Source organism: Purpureocillium lilacinum (assembly GCF_023168085.1).
Source record: "Purpureocillium lilacinum CBS 284.36 DNA, scaffold_4, whole genome shotgun sequence".
Classification (NCBI taxonomy): Eukaryota; Fungi; Ascomycota; class Sordariomycetes; order Hypocreales; family Ophiocordycipitaceae; genus Purpureocillium; species Purpureocillium lilacinum.
The window spans coordinates 3,470,297-3,491,310 of record NW_027072114.1 but is presented as its reverse complement, the minus strand read 5'-3'; the positions used below and the strand labels follow the sequence as shown (position 1 = coordinate 3,491,310).

At 58.0% G+C, this 21,014-nt stretch overlaps 6 protein-coding genes across 6 annotated transcripts; 3 read left to right on the top strand and 3 right to left on the bottom strand.

The window, feature by feature from the left end:
• Nucleotides 1–33: 33 nt before the first annotated feature.
• PLICBS_006220 (uncharacterized protein) lies at nucleotides 34–1,860 on the bottom strand (the record flags this gene model as incomplete). The annotated part of the gene is made up of 3 exons (XM_018319998.2): nucleotides 34–441; nucleotides 497–953; nucleotides 1,004–1,860. 3 exons carry the CDS (start codon nucleotides 1,858–1,860, stop codon nucleotides 34–36), a joined length of 1,722 nt encoding a protein of 573 aa, XP_018182472.1.
• A 2,175-nt stretch (nucleotides 1,861–4,035) lies between these two features.
• Nucleotides 4,036–4,978, bottom strand: PLICBS_006219 (uncharacterized protein; the record flags this gene model as incomplete). Its single annotated transcript, XM_018319995.2, has 2 exons — nucleotides 4,036–4,298; nucleotides 4,360–4,978. The coding sequence occupies 2 exons, from the start codon at nucleotides 4,976–4,978 to the stop codon at nucleotides 4,036–4,038; spliced, it is 882 nt and encodes a 293-aa protein (XP_018182469.2).
• Nucleotides 4,979–6,842: 1,864 nt separating this feature from the next.
• On the top strand, nucleotides 6,843–8,324 carry PLICBS_006218 (low-affinity Fe(2+) transport protein; the record flags this gene model as incomplete). The annotated part of the gene is made up of 1 exon (XM_018319993.2): nucleotides 6,843–8,324. One exon carries the CDS (start codon nucleotides 6,843–6,845, stop codon nucleotides 8,322–8,324), a length of 1,482 nt encoding a protein of 493 aa, XP_018182467.2.
• A 3,814-nt stretch (nucleotides 8,325–12,138) lies between these two features.
• On the top strand, nucleotides 12,139–14,337 carry PLICBS_006217 (uncharacterized protein; the record flags this gene model as incomplete). The annotated part of the gene is made up of 7 exons (XM_018319990.2): nucleotides 12,139–12,453; nucleotides 12,517–12,523; nucleotides 12,573–12,734; nucleotides 12,806–13,113; nucleotides 13,249–13,747; nucleotides 13,822–13,931; nucleotides 13,984–14,337. 7 exons carry the CDS (start codon nucleotides 12,139–12,141, stop codon nucleotides 14,335–14,337), a joined length of 1,755 nt encoding a protein of 584 aa, XP_018182464.2.
• A 279-nt stretch (nucleotides 14,338–14,616) lies between these two features.
• Nucleotides 14,617–16,762, bottom strand: PLICBS_006216 (uncharacterized protein; the record flags this gene model as incomplete). Its single annotated transcript, XM_018319989.2, has 4 exons — nucleotides 14,617–15,729; nucleotides 15,780–15,975; nucleotides 16,092–16,494; nucleotides 16,561–16,762. 4 exons carry the CDS (start codon nucleotides 16,760–16,762, stop codon nucleotides 14,617–14,619), a joined length of 1,914 nt encoding a protein of 637 aa, XP_018182463.2.
• A 1,455-nt stretch (nucleotides 16,763–18,217) lies between these two features.
• On the top strand, nucleotides 18,218–19,095 carry PLICBS_006215 (uncharacterized protein; the record flags this gene model as incomplete). The annotated part of the gene is made up of 2 exons (XM_018319988.1): nucleotides 18,218–18,560; nucleotides 18,653–19,095. 2 exons carry the CDS (start codon nucleotides 18,218–18,220, stop codon nucleotides 19,093–19,095), a joined length of 786 nt encoding a protein of 261 aa, XP_018182462.1.
• Nucleotides 19,096–21,014: the final 1,919 nt, after the last annotated feature.

Sequence of the window (21,014 nt, the reverse complement as noted above, 5' to 3'; positions counted from 1 at the left end):
AGAAGCAAGACACATCTCATATCTGCCATCATGTCACGCCAACTGCCCCGCATCGACGTCGTCAAAGCCCAGCTTGTCGCAGGAAGCGGACATGAACGCGCCTACCGTGTCAAACTGCGACAACTCACATGCGTCCTGGCCGGTCGGCGCGTCTTCGAGCTGCATGGGTGCACCGTCCGCGGCTGAATCTGGATCCGAGCTGGACTCGTCGCCTAGCGCCCACTGCATGTCAATCTGCGCAGCGGGCGAGGTGCAGGCCAAAACGCCTTCGGAGTGCTTGAGCAACTCGGGTAACAGATGTGATTTGCCTCCGCGGATGCGACCGAGGCACTTGACGATAGAGGACAGTAGATCCAGTGACCCAAACTCGAATGATGAAGTTGGAAAAGTCACCATTGAGGCGTCGGCGAGGCTGATACCAATGTCAAACAGCTTTTGTTCCTACGCAAATGTCAGTGAAACCTTTCCAGGCGTGAAGGATCCATTTTCGGCGTACAATGCCAATGCCGTGACAATCCTTGGAGGTCTGGCTAACAACGTCCAGCTGCGCCATGATGGTCTTTCCCGCCTCAAATGGCACGATCAAGCTTGGCGAAGCGGCATGCCCGTACATCAGGCTCGGGTTGACGCCGTACGCAAGGCGCCACATGGCCACTCGCAACCACTGCTGGGTAACGAGCGTGTCGAATCGTTGGCTCTCGAGTACCGAGTCTGTGGCCTGCACAGCGCAGAGCTTGTCGGCGACGCGCTGGCTGAGCACAATGCTCGATCCCTGCTGTTGCGTCGGGTCGCTGTTTGGCAGCCAGTCGTATAGGGAGTGCGGAAGCAGTTCGAAGAGACGGATGTGGTTGACAAAATCGTGCATGACCACGGGGCAGTCCGAATCGACGACCTGTGGCTTAGTGATGGTGCTGCGCAGCATGACTGGCCGGCGGTGTTGAAGGGCATACGTCCTGCTGGGCATTAGATACCGCGCATATCGACGATCAACGGAATTAAGTACCTCTCTGTCACGAAGAGTAGCCAGAATATGCGCCGACGCAGCTCGCGCTCGCCCTTGGGAAGGTTGAAATACGTTGCTTCATTGTCCAACCCGAGTGAGAATGCCACCGTCATGCTCTCGTTGAGATAGAACCACGCGTGATGGTGCTGGTCCAGGTTCCCGTGCGCCGCAAAGAGAAAGAAGGACGTCAGGACAGCGTCCAGCCCTCGGTTGTCGACAATGTCGAATTGCCGTCGCAATCTTTTGGCGGCCGAGAGAAGCCCCTCGCCCGTCAGAGGGGACCCAAGGTGCGCGTTGAGGGACGTGTGCGCGTCATCGCACTCTTCGACGTAGTCCAGCTTGAGCTGTATGCGCGTCGCGGCGCAGAGCGACAGAATAAACGCTTGTCGCGGAAAGGGCAGCTCGTCAAATTGCAGGGCATCGGCGAGGACCTCGGCGTCATTGAGTACTGGCATGATGGGGAAGAGGTGTTTGAAGAAGACCTGGACATTGGCCGCCAGTGCAACAGCCAGCTGATGCTTGCTGCGCTCCGAGGTAGACGACGTTCGGGCGTCCACGGAGGACTGTAGCGGCGGCTCCTCTGCAGCGGCGCCCTCGAGCTGAAGCTGCGCCGGAGTGCTGACTTCGATATGGTCCTTGTCCAGCTGCGTGAGGCCCTGCCGTATCTGCAGCAGGCGCCGTCCCTTGCCACCGCGAGGCCCCTTACGGCGAAGCGTGTGAAGGTACTGGCAGCGGATGGACGAGGCCACGCAGCTGCTGCAGGGAAGGCCGCGGTCGCATTTCGTTTTGCGGAATCGGCAGTTGTCGCAGACCTGCTGCGGCGACCGCGGCTGGCTGGGTGAGGCCAGGGAGGCCATTGTGGCTGTCGGAAGGTCGTCAGCTCTCGCTCGTCTCACGTCCCAGGACAGCACTCACCGGACATCATGTCCAGATCGCGACGCGAGCTTGGGTGGCTCAGGAGGTCGACAGATGCCGTGGCTCTTGGATTTCTGCCTTCGGGGCCTGAAAGACCGTCCGTCTGTGGAGGCCTTGCCGAGACGAAAGGGCAATGAGGCAGACGGCGATGCGACGGGTTCGAGGCTTGAGTCGCAGCAACAATGACTGTGGCACGCCGTCCTCAGGGGGCATCCATGTCAGCAATCGTCGACGCTGCGGCACATGTCTGAAGACAAAATTCAGTTGAACCCCGCGCCTCCTCCAGATCATGGGACAGAGAGAAACAAGGCTTAGGTCTCCGTGTTCGGCGGCGAACCTGAAGCTCACGACTCCAACCATCGACATCCATTCATGGCAGGCCGACCTGTGGTGGCGCGCGCTAGCCTCACGATGGCCTGGTGGCGCATCCCCAACGAGCCCACTGCGGGGTGACAATGGCTAACCGTTTGGGGTAATTTTCGGACGTGGAACTGGCCTGACTCGAGGATCGTGAGGGCACCGAGGAGGCGGCTGCTGACGGGCTCTGGGGGTGAAGAGGCGGATTGGCTCACGCACGCCCGCATCAGCCATCTCGAGAGTCGCAATTGAACCGAGCAGCTTGGCAAGCGACATCGAGAGGCCCTGGCGAGACACCTGTGAGCTGGCTGGCACACCCATGCTTGAAAATAAACTCGTGTCGCAGGTGCGGCGCAACCACGTGGGCTCCCAAGGGGCACCGTGAAAAGCGAACGAAGCCGTGACGGCCGGGTCGAGCACGTAGCTGCCTCTCGCCGGCTTCGGTGGGTTGCTCCTGGTGCCACAGTCGCCAAGGCAATTGCCACGGCAGTCTGGCGGGTTCCGTCTTGCCGTGTAAGTGTTCTCGTACAGGGCTGTGGGCGGCAACGATGCAGCCAGAATAAGGCCGGAAGAGGGAGCGCGCTTTACTCGCTTTACAGGACTGTAGTGAATACAGAAGCAAAACGAGCTTGACGAAGATAGAGTAATACCGGCTCTCAAGCACATCACATGCATTTGACCAATGCTCTAGCTTCAACAGGCCGCGCCATCACTGCGTAAGCTACAATTGACTACCCTGCAGCTTGTGTTCTCATACAACCAACGGCGTCAATCCGACATTTCTTCAACGTTTTGAACTCTGGACGAAACTGTATACACAGCGCTTGAAAAAACATAGATCGCGATCGGTCATGCACTTCACTGTTCGTCGCGCGCGCGAGGATGACATTCCCACCATCGTGACAATTAAGACAGAGTCCTTCTCGGACAGTCCTTACCAAAAAGCCATATTTCCTGACCATTTGCGCATCAAGCCTGGCCTCCAAGATCAGCTCGACCACTACGGACCCCGAATGAAGAGGAGTGCGCAAGACCCATGCAACTATTATGTTGTCGCCGGCGTTCTTGATGAGTCGGGAAACGAGGTCATCGCTGGATTCGCAAAGTGGGTTGCCCCGAATGACGGCCGTCGCGCCCAACCCGCACAGTCCCAAGCGGGGACTGCTGGCACAGACGAGGCGACGGTCAAGCGTACGCCGGAGTGCCTGGACACAGCCGCGGCAGAACGCAGCGACGGAGAGATTGCTCAGATGATGAAAGCTGCAATGCCTCTATTTGGCGACAAGAAGTTGAGCGACATGTGGAGTGAGTCCGGACCCATTACGACTTCAGGCTTGACACTCATTGACTCTTGGTAGCGTTGAACTCGATTGCTGTTGACGAGAGGTACAGATCACGAGGCATTGGGAAGGCGCTTACGCGCTGGGGCATGGACGCAGCAGATGCAGAAGGAAAGGATATCTGGCTCATATCCGCGCCTTCAGGGCGGGCAATGTACCTCTCGCTCGGCTTTCAACAGTTGGCGGAGGGGTCTCGAGCAGGCGAAGGGCAATACCTGATGTTCAGAGAGATAGATATACGTCGCTGACCGATACCCGACCGAGCATGCGGCTGGCCAAGTGACAGATAGAACTCTCCAGGCGAGGAGAGAGGCGAGGCCCCTGTGCCCACGTCGCGTACATTTAACACCGAAATTGTTCACTCCTTGTCCCTATGCGGCGAGTACGCGATAATAAAACCTAGCTGCACGTGGCTAAAAGTTACAGATACTTGTAACACACCGCTCCTATGCCGACGATGGTGCCAAAGATGACTGCCATGTTTCGGAACGCCTTGCCGACCCAGAGCTTCGTAACTTGGTCCTCTCGCTGTTTCCATCCTGTCCCCATGGCATTCGCATGCGGAAAGTCCATGTCTGGCACGGGCTTGTCGAGGAACTTGCAAAGCGGCTCCCAGCCATCGCCGACGTTCCACTCCAGAAGGCGGTCCTTGGGCACCAGGCCCCGGATCATGTTGCAGTGCTCTTGCAGAAACGAATTAGCACCAGAAGATCATTGTGTGACCCAACTATAACCTCGACTTACCTCTGTAGATCCACTTTCCATTTCTGCGAATCGCCGTGGCCATGTTCCCATCCGGTGCGCGAAACAGCAGCGCCCACATGAGCCGCTCGGCGACGTGCCACGCCCAGAATGCCTCGCGGTTGAACAGCCCCGTCAGCCAAAACACCCAACTGTCGTTTACGCCTACAATAGTCTTGTCCACGCTGCGGTACCACTCGTCGAGGTCGGCGCGCGTGTTGAGCACGACCTTGGCCTCCGGGTACGCGGCGATGAGCTCGGCCGCGAATACGCTCGCCGCCGCGTCCGTCACGGCGGCGGCGTGGCCCAGCACCGCGTCGAAGTCGACCGCCGTGAGGTCCGCCTCGCCGTCCGCCGCTCCGTACCACTTCTTGCGGCAGAGGCGCGCCCACGTGGGCATGCGATGCGGGGTCTCAAACATGATGTCCCACCCATGGTAGGTATAGTCGTAGCCAAGAGCGAGGAGCGCCTGCTGCAGGGACTCGGTGCCGGATCGTGGCGGACCGACGCAGATGACTTGCATCGGTGTCGTGCGCGTGCGAGGCGGTGGTTCCGGGACGCGATAGACATAGTTCTCGATGAAGCGCCACCACCAGCTGTCGAGGCCGGGTGAGGGGACCATGTTGCCGGTTCACGTCGCTGAAGACGGCTGGACGCGCATTGACGCACAGGGCATTAAACCCGGGGCATATAGTTGAGAGGTGATCTTATTTATGTTTTGTGGCCGCTGCGTGTCTGCAAGACATCCGCAATACGTCATGCACACGGCACGCGGCCGCTCAATGCGTTGCTGTACAGACTAAAGTCTTACATGTTGCGATGGAGGCATCGACGCATGCCAAGCGTCACAAGGTACTGTGCCGGGCTAGACAGCATTCATCTTGGATTCATTGACTGTGGGATTGAACTAGAGACGTCGTTGTGGGTTGTGGTGGCTTACTCGGCCGCCATGATGTCAGCGGCAGTCATACGCGTATTCACCAGCCCCGAGCAACACCAACATGAATGCTAGTGCCAATCGCATGCGCATGTAGTTGGTAGTGACACACATAGGAGGTCGAGACGACGAGGCGCTTTCGACAACAAACGTGTCCAGCAAATCCCGTCATGAGTGCAGCGAAGGAGCGTTGCCATAGTGTGTAGCTTTATGTCCATATAAGCGTCCGACAAGTGCGAGTTCAGTACAGAGTACTTGAGTCGAAAGTAGGGCGATAGCTCGCATAGTCATGAGTGGGACATGGCAGAGCCCTTTGCGAGGAGTGCTCTATTGAATGGTTTCTGGTTCCCTTCGATTGCCGTCTCGCGCCTGGAGTTGTGTGCGAGGTGCCACGCCGCCGCCCGTCTGGCCGGACTTGCGGACCATCTCTCCGGGAGTTACCCATCATTGATTTTCGTCTCAGTATATACGCAAGACTACGCAAGCATGCCCCGATGAGGGCAAAGAGAAGGGAGTTGCGCATGTGCGAGTCGTGTGATTGATGTCAAGTACGACTGGACGCACAACGTCGAAAACGAACACCACTTATGAAAGCTGCAGGGACCAGCCACCGCCAGATTATATGTAAACGGTCGCGGTGCAGCCAAGGCGGCAATGGCGCCCCGGACCGATGCCAAGTCGGGGACAAAGGCGGGTCCCGGACGGTTGCCGAACCTGAGGATTGGGCCAGACTATAAAGGGGCTTAGACAGTACACGGATCGCGGAAGCGCACTTGCATCCCGACGTTGCACGGTGTCAGGGTTTCTGCCGTTGCTACATGCAAAGTTTGCGTGCCGCCCGTGCCTGTACAGTACAATGCTGTACTGTACGCTGAAATTGCCGCAAAGACTTTTCCCATGCGCAGGGCTGTTAGACCCGTCCCCGCGGCACGCAGCGTGGCTGAGCACCCATCCTCATGAAAAACGAGGCCAACGACACACTTGTAGATTGGGCGCCACCACGCGGTAATATGGAGCTCTGGTGCCGGTTAGCCATTTCCAGCGCCAGCTTTTGACTACCACGAGGGAATTTTGGACCAGGGAAAAGAATCTGTAAGCAACATGGGCTTGTCGGTGAGAAATGGAGGTATGCACGTGCAGTCTTATAAAGCGCTTGCCCTGGCATCCATCCCAAGTTGCACGACTTCTGGTGCTGTTAGACTTTGCATTCCATCACTCTTGTCATCGCGACGATAACCTGAAGCTCCAAACCGTTTACTCACTGTCAACAAAACACACCCTGATGATCGCTCTGGAACCATCTGCGACGCTGGCGGACATTGCAACAACTGTCCGCCGACCACGTATCGACGCCGGCGACTTCCCCCTGTCAGAGGAGGTCTGGCCACCATAGGTTGCGTTGCCACGATATCTATGTAAACTCGACAGCCTCAACTGTGATATTGATAACTTCTACCCGGATATGAAATAAGGTAATGGAATAGACAGCAGGTTGGCTGGATACACAGGGCTGACGGGTCATCAACACAGCTTGAACGTACAGCCCAAAATGAAGCCGATTCTGGAGATCCTCGCCTCCCCTGGCGCCAAGGGAGCGATTGAGGGGGCCGCGCCGACGCAATACGTCGAAGTCGTCTCGAAGGACTCGAGTGAAAAGGACGACCGAACGATGGCAGTGGACGCCGTGAACTCGAACGTCACAGGCTATGTTGCCAAGATACACGAAAGAGCCTTGGACCGCGGCCTTGACTGGCTCGTCTGGGCATCCGGCTCCGAGCCGGTCTTTCTGTTCATCGTCCTCGGTCTGCTGGCGTGGGCCTTCTTGGGCATTCCGTACGGGCACACAACCGACTGGGCGGTCCTGATCTCTGACGTGCAGGCCATCATCAGCTACCTTTTCGATTCGCTCCTGATGCGGCAGCAACTCAACTCGTACGAGTCTTCTCTGCGTGTTTCTGCCAGTCTGAGATCTCGCAACATTAGCAACCGCAGAATGCTGCGAGAGATTCAAGACGGTGGGAGATACCAATACGTCCCGCCGTCGGATCGCAAGGAGGCCAGCGAGACTCAATTCGCGGCCATGCTCCCCGCCGAGAGTTGGGTTGGCCGGATAAGCACCGTTGCAGCATACGGCATGGGACACATCGTGACGGTCGGCCTGTACTGGGCCTGCATCATGATCTGGATCGGCTTCGGACAATCGCAAGACTGGAGCGACACATGGCAGCTCTACATCAACTCGGCAACATCGGCGCTCATGGTCCTCATCTTTGCATTCCTGGCCAACATCCGCGAACGTCACAACGCATACATTACGCAATGTCTGCAGTGTATCTTCGAGGTCGACTCGGCCATCGAGTTCAAGCTGCGGGCCATGACCGGTGACAGCTCCCCGAACGAGGTGGTCGTGGTCCCCGCGCCAAAGATGAGCAGGATCCAGCGCGCAATTTTCTACTACGCAGATCTCGTCGGTACCCTCACGGGCATTGCGATCCTCATCATCGTCATGGCAGTGTGGATCGCCATCGGCCCGGCCATGCACTTCAACGCCAATTGGTGGCTGCTGATCGGCACGTACGCAGGTCTGGTTGGCCTCAACGACGGTTTCGTCCTGCGCAATGTTCAGAAGAAGTTTGACGACTATGAAGTCTCTGCTTTTCACGAGGTCGATCTCGCCGACAAGGCCATCTTCGAGGACATTGGCCAGCCCGATCCGGCAGTAGACTACGTCCCGAAGGAGACGCTGACCTATCGACTCTCCATGCGCATGGGCAAGGTATGCGCGCACGAGGTCACAGTCATCATGGGGGTCGTTCTCATCGTCGGACTTCTGGCCGGTGCGAGTGCCATGAAGTGGACGACGACGGGTCAGTTGCTTTGCAACATCCCGCCCAGCATCATCGAGTCCTTCTTCATGATGATCCTCATCACTGGTCACAACCTCTCCGAACGCAAGAGACGGGAAGACTACAAGAACCTCTACCAGAGGCGCCTGGATCTTCATGCCTACGTCAACTGCCTCAAGGCGTGAGGAAGAAAAGTATTTGTAGCTTCATTGCGTGTGTTTTTGCTCTAGACCGTGGACCGACCTCTCTTGGACCCTCAACGGCTCCACTGCAAGCTTAGGAAGAGCCTCAACGCTCTTCCTGAATGTTTTGTGGCGTGCTATATGTGCGTCACTTTAAGTAGTAGCTGAAAATATACGTTTGTTCTGTAACATGCTGCATCAGGTTCGGCGTGCTAGTCGTAACACACGACTTCTCCACGTTACGCTCCTCGTTCAGTAGCTCAAATGGCCAATTTGCTCGGTGACAAAAGCGTCGCATAATTTGGCCATGGTTATTATTCTAACAGTTGACCAGCAAACGCTCACGGTTGCTGGACTCAGATGTAACCCACAACGCGGTATCCATGGGTGGCTTCGGATGTCGGTGCCGGACCCTCTGGCTATATCGGCACTGCACATTAAGCGCCATATGCCTCTTTCGACAATTGATTGGCAGATACCACAAGGCGACCTAGGACTAGAATAAAACGTTCCTGGCGCTACGGGTCGGAGCACGGTCTTTATGCGTGTGACGGTTGGGGTGATACAACGCGCAGGGGGCTGTGCAGCCAGGGACGGAGTCTGAAGCTAGCCAACTGCACATGCTCCTTAGGCGCCTCTGTGCACTGCCAGGGCCAGCATCACCGGCTGGGTGCGGTATGAACGCGCAATGTTGCTTCCAGAAGCGACCTGGCGGTGTTGATGCGAACATGGATGGTCCTGCCTCTAGCTTATAAGTCGGTACCTTCTTGCGTGCTTCATCGTCCCGTGTCTGCACTACATATTCCTCAGATCAGCTTCTTTCTACATCGCACTTCCTGTCAACTTTGACTCATCTAGACCATTTACATCTTTGTACAACTCAAGCTGTCGCCATGGGAGTCGTCGGAGCCGCAGTCAAGTTCATTGCCATACCCATCGTCCTGGTTGTGGTCGTCGCATTCATAATAATTTTCATCAAGACGAGGAAGAGGCGAGCCAAAGACATTGAACAGGCTGAGACCTTTACAGAATATCGGCTTCCACAACCGCCCCCACCAACATACAGCGGCCCATCTGCTCAGGTGCCTACTACCTCAACCAACCATCCCGGGACTTGATGCTACCGACGAAGTCACGAGAACATAACCTTTCTTCCTTGACTTTCTTCCTCACTTGGAGTTGTCCAACACACTTTTCTATGTGAAGCAGGGTCTCTCCACGGTCTTGGAATACGAATGGCTAAAATATTGAGGGATTCTGGACGGCTGTGTTGTTCTATTTGGTTCACGATCGCCCTGAAAGATCTGTGACGGGACATTGCGGTTGAAGGGGGTCACACGTGAGCAGTGGTCGTGCTCTTTTCTTAGCTCGCTTATCTGACTAGACAACATTGAACTCCTGTCAATACTTTCCTGATGAGCCCCTGCACCTGCGTGTGTACAGGTGTGAGACGGAACGTACGGGCTGGAGATAAGTTGCCGCCACAAGGCTACAAACAGCTGGCGGTGACAGAGACGTTCCCCGGAGTCATTGTCCAACTCCGGTCGGTACCTCAATATTACTTGCATTACCCCCAGGTTTCTAGTCAGCTGCACATGCCTCTGGTTGCGTCGAAGGTGGTACGAATATTGACACCCATTATCATTGTTGGCATATCACCGCAATGAGGCCTAACGACATGTTTAGTCTATAATTTACTGGATTAAAACTTTCCATTCGCCTGGGACCAGAAGCAAACTTTAGAGCATGGAAGTTATCCTTGAATACAGTTTGTACCTTTCATTCACATACAAGCCGTGCTTGCCATCACCTGCTCGCTGCCGAGCACATAATAACGGCCTCGATGTTGCGTGCGAGGACCTTACAGGCGGGTGCAACATGAGTATACTTGACTGAATGCTGGAACGCACGCAGCTTGGCGGGATACGACTATGGCACAAGCAAAACATGTCACATATCGCATCAAATTGCTAGCGCTTACTCGGCTAAATCGAGTTCATCTATCTGGCAAGGGACTCATTGCGTCATGATCCTGTCGCTGCACGGCAGTGATCTGGTGTGAACAATAGATTGAATGCTAGCTACACTCGCTCCGATATCGTCTTGCGCCCTTCTTTTCACGCCCAGAATTGGATGATCAGCTCGTCGCACGGAGTGCCACGGACTGTCTTCAGGCGCGACAGCCCGCCATACACGGACGACGACCCGACCGCATAGCGGACGCTGTGCAACCCTCAGAGTGGTCCATAGGCGGAGTGCGTTACCCCAGATTGCGGCTGGGCGTTGAGAGACAACGAACGCTCGGACGCCCAGATCTGCCTCTTTGTCCACAGTAGGTTTGATCGCGCGTAACCTTGTTCCCAGAGCTTGTTTCCCAGTACGGCGAGCTGCACCCAAAGATGTCTGAACCACGTCGCTTGGCGGCGGCGCCCGAGGCTTCATTGGCGGGAGCAGCGGCCCACGCTTCAGCCCTGTTCCTGTCCCTGGCTGTATTTGTCAATTGAGCTTCCCGGCCGCCGAGTGTAGCTCGGAGAGACGGTGATACAGCCCCCCGCGCGACGCCCTGCAATAATACCAGCACCCCATCCTCGACCCGACATTAACCGGGCAGGACGAGCAAGACGCACTGGTAAAAATTCGATAAATTGCCTCCGGTGCCGGCAGCACGTCAGGCCGACGATCCGAGTGCAGCGATGCGCAAATTGACCAAGGAAGCGTGCGTGTCTGCGGGTTTGGGCAGCGTCTGCCCGCGATGTCGTGATATTCGTGATGCGGTGCGTCATGGCGCCATCGTGGGTGGCACGACTGCGACGTCGTCACTTGGGCATAGCTTCGCGCGGGCCCCGGCGGCGGACCCATACTGGGTCGACGCGGCTCCTGCCTATTATTGCCTGGTTGGGCCAGACTGGTGTCCAGGAACATTGTTTGAACCTCTGAGCATGTATTGCTATCGGCAGACTCAGAAGGTTCTATTCGCACTGCACCCAGCCTCTACCGCCCCTTGAGCTAGATTGGCACAGCCCGCCGCCTGCCGCCGCCACTCAGCTTAACATTGATGGCATTACTGCAACATCATCTGACGTGTCATTGATGTGTGTAGCCCAGGTTGCTGAATCATACACCTGACATGGAATTGAACACGAAAAAGTACGTATTTGGGCTTGATTGGGCGTTGGGCGATTGCGACTTGGCTGGATTATTCACGTCGCGATCAAAGGTCAACGGTCAACGGTTTTGTGTTGGCTTGATCAACGTACGACCTGCCAACTGCATATTGAAGCGACTAACTGAGGAACTGCAACGGCGGCGGATTTTAGTTGTAGACTAGAGATGGCTGAAACTACCGAACAGCTAACCGAAGTCCCCCGACCACGTGTAGACTGAAGAACTGGAGCAACCAACCGTACTGCCCGTGGAGCCACCCTTGCAAATAGGGTTTCGCGTCGATGCAAATAGTAAACATGCCACGGGTGCCTGCAGGAGGAGGTCGGTGAATCGGCGTCCCTAGTACGGAGCATGAAGGCTAGAGATCGTCGACAGGCAAACCTTCAGGTACCATGTCCACGTTGGCCAACAGCCTGGACAGTCGGAACGTCGGCGACCCCGCCGGAATCACTCTTCTCTTCGTCCCGTGTGTAGGGACGGCCGCAAAGTTACTTAATAGGCCATCTCTTCCAGTCCCCGAGCGTTCGCGATGGAGCGGGACGTCCAAGGGAAACCACACTGGCAGGCATCTGAGCGCAAGCGACCCCCGGACCCGAGCATTGCTGTCGTCCCGCAATCACGACAGTTTGTGCTACGCAGAGCACTCGTCACGATGGGCCTCCCTCTGTTCCTCCTCTCGGCGCTCTTCCTGGCCCTGAACGCGTTCAATGTCGCGGCAGACGACATCGACGCGGCAGGCGGCCATGGCCGGCCCGCGGGCAAGCCAAACTTCATCTTCATCATGACCGACGACCAGGACCTGCACCTCAATTCGCTCGACTACCAGCCGCTCCTCAAGAAGCACTTCACCGACAAGGGCACCTTCTTCAAGAAGCATTTCTGCACCGTGTCGCTGTGCTGCCCTTCGCGCGTGTCGCTGCTCACGGGCAAGGCCGCCCACAACACCAACGTCACCGACGTCAGCGCTGTAAGTGACCCTCCCAACATGTGCTGAAGTGGCTTGACGTGAACAACGCTGACGACCGGTTAGCCGTATGGTAAGATGGAATGACGGAAATCGTGTGCGATCAATACTGACGGCGGCAGGCGGTTACAACAAATTCGTCGCCGAGGGCCACAACGACAAATACCTTCCCGTCTGGCTGCAGGCCGCCGGCTACAACACCTACTACACCGGCAAGCTCATGAACGGGCATACCATCCAGACATACAACAAGCCCCTCGCCAAGGGATGGACCAGGTCCGACTGTACGCGACTCCCTCATCTACCAATCTGTCCGGTCTCCGTGGGGCAATTTTGACTGACATTGATCTGGCAGTCCTCATCGACCCCAACACGTACCGCTACCTCAACGCGTCGACGGTTCTCGACAACGGCAAGTTCAAGTTCAACCCGGGCAAGTACTCCACCGACCTTGTCTCCGACCGGGCCGTCGAGTTCCTCGGCAACGCCATCGACGCCCAGAAGCCATTCTTCCTCGGCGTCACGCCCATCGGCCCTCACTCGGAGACGGTCCTCGGCGAGGCCGGCGGCACCAAGTTCCTGGCCCCAATTCCGGCCGACCGCCACAAGGACCTCTTCTCGTGCGTCAAGGTCCCCCGCGGTGGCAACTTTAACCCCGACCAGGTATGTGGCAAGATGACGATGAGCATGGCGGCACGGGCGTGGCGGCACGGCCCGCTCACCCCTCACGAACGCCATCTTTGTTCTAGACTGTATGTAGACCATTACGGCTGACTTGACTGATCGGAACGCGCGAAGCCCGGCGCCGTCAGCTTCTTCGACATCCCCAAGCTCAACAACGACCAAATCAAGTACAACGACAACTTCTATCGCCGCCGCCTGCAATCCCTGCAGGCCGTCGACGAGCTGGTCGACAACATCGTCACCAAGCTCGAGGCCCACCCGGAGGTCCTCGCCAACACGTACCTGTTCTACACATCCGACAACGGCTTCCACATCAGCAACCACCGTCTGCCACCGGGCAAGACCTGCAGCCGCGAGGAGGACATCAACATCCCCTTCATCGCGCGCGGGCCGGGCATCGCCGCTGGCAAGGTCGCCTCGTTCCCGACGTCGCACACCGACCTGGTTCCCACGTTCTTTGAGCTTGCGGGCATTCCTCTGCACGAGGACTTTGACGGCATTCCGATCCCGCTGACGCAGCAGAGCCTGCGGCATAACAGGGTGAAGCATGAGCACGTCAATGTCGAATTTTGGGGCTCTGGACTGGCTGAGGGCACTGCCTTCCCCAACTTGAGTGCGTTGCCCCCCTTTTTGTGGCCTTGAGCCATGCAGCTACAGGTTCTGGGGATATTGACGAGAGGCGCACAGGCAACAAGTTCTCCAACAACACGTACAAGACCGTGCGTGTAGTCGGCGACAAGTACGACTTCTCCTACAGCGTCTGGTGCACCAACGAGCACGAGCTGTACAACATCAAGGTCAGTCCAGCCCCAAATCGCTTACACAGCTTCAGCCTCTGACTCTTCGCAGGACGACCCGTCGCAGCTCAAGAACCTGTACGGTTCCAAGGGCAAGACCTCTGGCTTCTCCATCCCAGAGCTCACGGCCCGCCTCGACGCCTTGCTGCTCACCCTCAAGAGCTGCAAGGGCAAGGCCTGCCGGGAGCCGTGGCAGACACTCTTCCCGAAGGGCGACGTCAAGAACTTGCGCCAGGCCCTGGACCGGCGCTACGACCATTTCTTCCTGAACCAGCAGGAGAAGGTGACTTTTTCCCAGTGCCTGAAGGGCTACATCACGTCTGCCGAGGGCGCGCTGGCGCCCATCCCGTATGGCAGCAAGGGTGTGGATGAGGCCCTTGAGGCGCGTTGGGAGGACATGGTATGATTGTCGCGGATGGAGAGGATGCACCGGAGAGTCGATACCGTGCAATGCATGATGGCATAAAAATGACTAGATAAAACGAATGCTTGTATATGGCAGCTATGCTTCAAAATGTGCGCGAGGCAAAGTTGTGCTCAACCGCCACTACGAAACGACGTGACTCCGCTGATGGGTATGTGGATGAGCTCACCCACTAGCTGTCGGTGCAAAATACGCCCCCAGTCTAATCACATGCCGCCGTCGTCAGTAAAGTCTACACCAAGACGCTCCATGAAGAGTAGCTTACCCGATAATAACATAGCAGGCACACATTAGCCCGCCCTTCAGTCCGCTCAGCCTCAAGCTCCCGCCGACGTCGTTCAGAACCAGCAGGTTGACCAGCAGCACACCACCCAGTAGTGTCGCCATCTCGAAAAAGTTAAACACGAGCGCAAGCTTCTTGCCGAGCGCCCAGCCGGCGAGGACCGTCAGGGGCGTCACGCACAATGCAATCTGGATCGCGGACCCAACGGCTACGGCGAGAGCAAGATCCAGCTTGTCCCGCGTGGCAACAGCAACCACAGTGACATACTCTGCGACGTTTCCGACGATGGGAAGGATGATGAGGCCGATGACCGAGGACGAGAGGCTGGTCTGGCTAGTGACTTCGTCGATGGCCCCGACGAGGAATTCGGCGCAGAGGGACATGAGGGCCGAGGAAACGGCGAGAACCACGATTGAGATGATGACCTCTGCAGAGGCCGAATGCCGTGGCCCATCCATGGCCGACGCGGCGGACTCGCGATCCGAGGATATCTCGCGATCTTGGCGGTGGGGGTCGCGCAGCATGTGTAGCGTGGTGAAATTGGAGCGTGAGAAGCCCCGGTTCAGAGACTCCTCTCGGCTCATGCGCCGGCCCCGGCTGACCGAGGAGAGGGATCGGGAATGCATGCGGGACCGTATCAGCGGCTGATGCGAATTCGGTCGCGACCAGACGCTATCCGAGTCGCAGCTGCGGCGTTCGCGGTACTCGGATTGTGGATAGTCCTCCGACTCTGGAGGCTGAAGCGTGCCCAACTCTATCCTACTGACACTAGGCTTCTGAGACAGAGAGCCGCCAGAGGGTCCCTCGTCGGCGAAACGAATAGTTCGTGGGGGCAATATCTGCGACCCGGATACGGGGTGAGGCATCGGCTGAGGGTGGCGGCCATAGCGATGATCCTGGGCTGAGTGCGTGCTCTCCAGGTCTGACTCGTCTGGCGACATGACAGCAGCATGGTTTCGGGAACCCGACCGCAGCTCGTGGATGACGTAAATGATGTAGATGACCAAGACGAGGATGCACGAGACCCGACTCATGTGCAAGCTCGCGGCATTTGTCTCCTTGGATGGGTCGAACGTGTAGTCAAACGCCGTCTGCACCGGTTAGCTTCATATTTAAGGGGCCCAGGTCTGGAGGCACTGACCGGCATGAGAAAGACAAAGACGGAGACAAACAGCAGGCATGCAAGAAGCTGTGCCTCTGCCGTGTTGTACGTCGGGTCGCAGTTGAGAACGCTCCCTGCCACCAGGGCAGACCCCAGGATGAGGAGCATGTTGACGAGGATCGACCCGAGGATCGAAGCCCGTACGATGTCGACTTGGTTGTTTCGAAGCGCAACACTGTCTGTGTTAGGAACGCCGCATGTTCATAGCCATCACCGGAGCCCAGAGCTTGACTTACACGCTAGGGAAGCATTAGCAGAGTTCTGGATCAGATGTTCTGTAGAGCCACTTACAAGAGGATGAGTTCGACCAAGTTTCCGAGGCTAATATTCAGCAACGCCCCGATGGTGTCGCCTGCATGCACCGCGATTCTCTCCGTCGCGTCTGTCAGCAGTACGGAGAGCGGCACGATGGCGACGGCGTTGGAGGCAAAGACAAAGAGCGGGCTTTGTCTCGCATGGACGCTGAGTAGAGCTACTGGCAAGAACACCAGGAGCACATTCAGCCAGGACGAGAAGATGATGTCTCGTAACGGGCCGAGGTAGGCGCCCACTCGGCCGAGTCGGCCACGATGGCGCTCGGCCACGATGTCAGGGCTGCCGAACTGGTGGAGGGCCTCAAACTCGGGCGTTTCCGAGGAGCCGCAGAGGCTGTCCACACGCGAGGCCCATGCCTCGATGAATCGTAATAGAGCATCTGAAATAAAAAGCCTAATCAGCGGCCAGAAGGGACGCGGAACACCACACACTGTGCCCTCCTTACCTTTCACAGGGATCTTTAGGATGGAGCCAAGTCTCGCCTTGGGCTCGCCCTCGACATCAGAGTGTCTCTCGAGATCGTGCTGGCTGGATAAACCGTCACCGTCCGAACAGTCCCCGTCGCCGCCGTCATCGCCACCAGCCGCACCGCCAATGTCGTTCGCCTGGGCATCGCACCGGAGACTTGCCGAGGTGGCTGCTTCCATGTAGATGGGAAAAGGGGGCGTACAGCGGATTCGGCGAGATGAGAGAAGCGGTTGGCTTGCTGGAGAGTCGGGGTGAGGCGAGGCGGTGCAAGGCAGGTAGAGTCAGGGGGAGGGAGGACGGGCACTGGACGGGACAGGGACAGGGCGGTCAATGACGTCTGGAGCGAGGCTGTGGCAGGCCGGGAGGATGCCGTTGGTGACTACGAATAATAGACGCTCGTACGCACGTACTCGGTACGCAGGCTGGAGACGGGACACAGACTCGGGCGAGAGTCGCAGCAGAGATGGAGCAGGTAGCGGCCAGCGGACGACAATGAGACCGGGCATGCCTTTATTGGATTATGCTTATACCTGTGTCACCCCGGGGAAGCTCAGCTCTCGGCGGCTCCCCACGCATCGAGCGAGCTCACGCGACTAGGGTCGCACGAGCACAACGTCTGGGCACAGCCGGGGACGAATCCCGCCGCGTCGACGGAGGCATGGCGATGCTGGATAGCGGATACGAGTACACAGAGAGGCAGCACGGGAGCCCGCGGGAGGGGAGGGGGACACGTCCCGGCGCGTTTGACGCTGAGGGATTTTTGACGATGCTCGAGGCGAGGATGACAGATGGATGGATGGATGGATGGATGACCGGCGGGCGGGTGGATGAATTCATCAAAGGGGGGGAGTGGGAATTGGGGCCATCAGCAGCGTGCGTGAGGGAAAATGGTGACCCTTACCTTTTTCTCTAGCCTGTGTCGTTGGTTTTATTGCGCAGCGGAAGCCAGGCGCGAGGGTTCCGGCAGGCTAGCAGGGCGGCCACCCGCCTGCCCATTGCCCACAGCGCGGTGTGTGACGTCTACAGTGGAGGACCCTGGGCAGTCCAGGACCCTCCCAGGGTAAGGTTGTCCCCGCCGTCAAGAAAAGTAGCCCTGATGGTGCTGTACTTGGCCGCCTCAGCCCTGCGACTTTGCGGCCACGGCGCCTGGCCCGCGTCCGGGGCGGGTACAGCCGCCGTACCGCCCTAGAAATTGCAACTTCTGCGCAGGCCCTCGGCTGCCCCTCGACGACGCTCCCGCTCAGCATCACGAGCCGCTTTGGGTTGGACTCGTGCCGCAGTTGCATGGGCTGCCTCCCTCCGCGCCAGGCGCCCGCCCGCGAGGCATTTACCGTGCATCATCGTCATCTTCTCACGAGGACGAGCCCTCTCGCCCTTTCTTCTGAAGGGCCCGCGGGCCCCGGTGGCGGTCACGGACTCACGGTCGACGAGGCACGCCACATTCCAGGTCCTAGCCCGGCCAACGCGCGCGGAGCGACTTCAAAGGCGGCCTGTATCTCTCTGCCTCCGTGGCTGCTGTCGTCGTCGTCGTTGCTGCTGTTGTTGTTGTTGCTGTTATCGGAACCTGCTCACAAGGCGCACCAACAGCCGCCCCCCCTGGTGAGGCACGCACGAGAGGAGTGAACAAACGAACCATGGGCATCAAGATCCGTCCGGCCACCGTACATGACGTCCCCGCCGTCGCGCGACTCGTCCTCGCCGCCCTGGCGGACGAGTCCCCCTGGCGCGCCTTTGTGCCGCGCAAGGCACAGGCCCGTGCCGACCTGGTCGAATATGCCGAGGCCGCGCTGAGGAGCCTCGTCCGCCCGGCGGCTAATCCGGGCCATGTTGGCGTCTGCCTCCTGGTGTTGGAGCTGTCCGGCGCCGACGTCGGCTGCCGCGACGGCGGCCCGCTCGTCGTCGCGGCCGTCGCGTGGGACGCCCCGGCTCCTGATGCGCTCGTCAGGCCGTCAAGGATGAGTGGCGTCGAAGATGACAGTACGTTGCGCGTCTCACCTATCCCATCCAGATTGATGAATGCACCACATTGGCCCTGACGCTGCAACCCTCACTTACACCGTACCCGCCAGCCACTCATCTGTTTGCCACCACCACTGCAAACTCTGCTTCGTACGACGAAAGCGCGGACGCGGACGCGCCCGGCAGCGTCGCGGGCCTCGTCCAGGCCATGTCCAAGGGCAGGGCGCAGCGGTTCCTCGGTCACGACCCGTGCCTGTACCTGCGCCTGCTCGCTACCCGGCCGGACTACCAGCGTCGCGGCTACGGCAAGGTCCTGGCCGCCAAGGCCGTCGAGTTCGCCCGGCAGCAGCACCTGTCTGTCTGCCTGCAGTCGGCGGCTAGGGGCTACATTCTGTTCTCGGGCCTGGGCTTCTCGGACTTGGGTCCTGTGACGCTGCCGGCGGATGCCAAGAGCGGCGAGGACCTGATGCTCAAGGCCATGATGCTGAGCCAGGAGCGTGTCCAGAGGCGGGGGTCGTGGATGGAGTCGCTGTTCCGTTATGTTTCGCGTTAGGGAAGGCGTATCTGCTATTCGGGAGCTTGGTGATACGGCGCTTCGGGAATGTGCTTGCTATGGTTTGTCTATCTGAATCTCCTTGGGGTGGTTGACTGAGCGCGAGAGCACTAGAACTGGTCACGCTTGAAGAGTTTACGAATGTCTAGTCGGCTGCCGACGACGCTTTGCACGACGTGCGTGATTGCAGGTGATGTTGTCACAGCATTACCAGCTACGGCTTCGCCCCTAGCTACCATCTGTGCCATCACGGGTGCCTTGCCTCCCTTCGGCCGGCTTAGTCCATGGCATCCTCTTATTTACTGAGCACCTTTGACGACCTATCCCGATACATCTGTACTGGAACGCCCACGGCGTCCCAAGGCAGCACGCAACTTAGCCAGACATTACTAGACGCTTCGGGTCCGGCAACTGGTGCTGCCGGGCATGGCAATTTGGCCGCTATGCAGCACTTCGCCCCCATGTACGAAGTACAGCGCAGCATCCGGCCATGATAGCCTTGCACGCGCCTCCTCATAGGATACCCAAAGACCCCAAGTCGCTGTGACGGCAGCAGCACGAAACAAGATGGCCATGGGCCAAATAAAGAGAGGTGCATCGACACAAAACTCCTGCCTAGACGTGACGGATGTCGCGTTTCATGCTACCCTGTGTTGGTCACCATCGTCGACGGGCAGCCCTACAAATGGCCGGCCGAGTCCTCCCAACCGGGCTCGAAATCAGGTTTGATGCATTGTTCGTTCTCCCTCGTCTCTGACGGTAAGGCGAGCATCAAACAGAACAACGCGACACGGGGAATCAAGCACAGCCCGCCATGTTCTTTGCCGCCTTTCTCATGTTTCTAAAGCATGACAATGCTAGGCGATCGCTTAAGCAGACATGCGAACCATACCCGCCGAAGTATGCGGCGGCCGTACCCGGCGAAGCGCCGACCCTTCAACCCAGTCCTAGCCCGCTGCCGCGCTCACAACGAAGCTCAGCGTCGCCTTCTGGCCCGGTATTCTGAGCAAATCGCGGCACTACACCACACTACCAGAAAGGGACGAAGGACACAATCCCCACGCATCTGTTAATGTTGCCAAGGGAGCACCAAGGCAAAAAAAAATCACCCAACGGGGAAGGAAAGGATTGTCCGGGCGCATCGGAAGGGGCCGACGAGAGTTGCACTTCGGAACGGCTTGGCTCCGAGAGCGGCATCTGGGATGTGATGTGATGCAGCGCATGCATGTCAAGGGGGCGGCGGTACTGGGTTGACGAGGTCTGTCCTACCTTACCAAGTATGTATGTACGACTTATGCAACGGCCCAACACCAACAGGCCAGAGCAAATCGGAACAGGCCGATTATATCTTTAAGCGAGGGCAATTGTCCCGCGATTGGATGCCCTGCCAATTCCCCCGCGTGTCCACATCTACCATTGCACTTTGCGCCTCGCATTCTCCGCCGACACGGGCGAATTTGCGCGCTGTGATTGACTGGAGCGATGCATGGATGCACAGAGGCGAGCCGCTCGTAAAGGTCGCTGAAGGAGACGACACATGTAGTGACCTGTATCTGAGTGGTTGGCTACCAACTTGGGGAAATGGAAAGCTCGCCTGCGTGTATTCTAAAATTCCAAGTTTCCTCACGCATATATTGGCACCCGTCAGAGCCCCTCGCCGCCTGCTATAATGCCTCGGCTTGGTCAGTGGTAGTTTCTCGGAGACGTGGGGGGAAGCTGAGGAGTAACACTTGAGACTCGTGGCCTCTGCTCTCGAGGACTAGCCCCATCCAGAGCCGTGGCTCGGATGAAGGAGAGCCATCAGTCGCTAATTTGCCGCCTGGATAATTGACAATGCGAGTGGATGGGAGGCCCTGTTGCGGCAGATCGCATGAGCGGCTGCTCGGTAATCGGACGCAGGGTCCAGCGAAATGATCGCC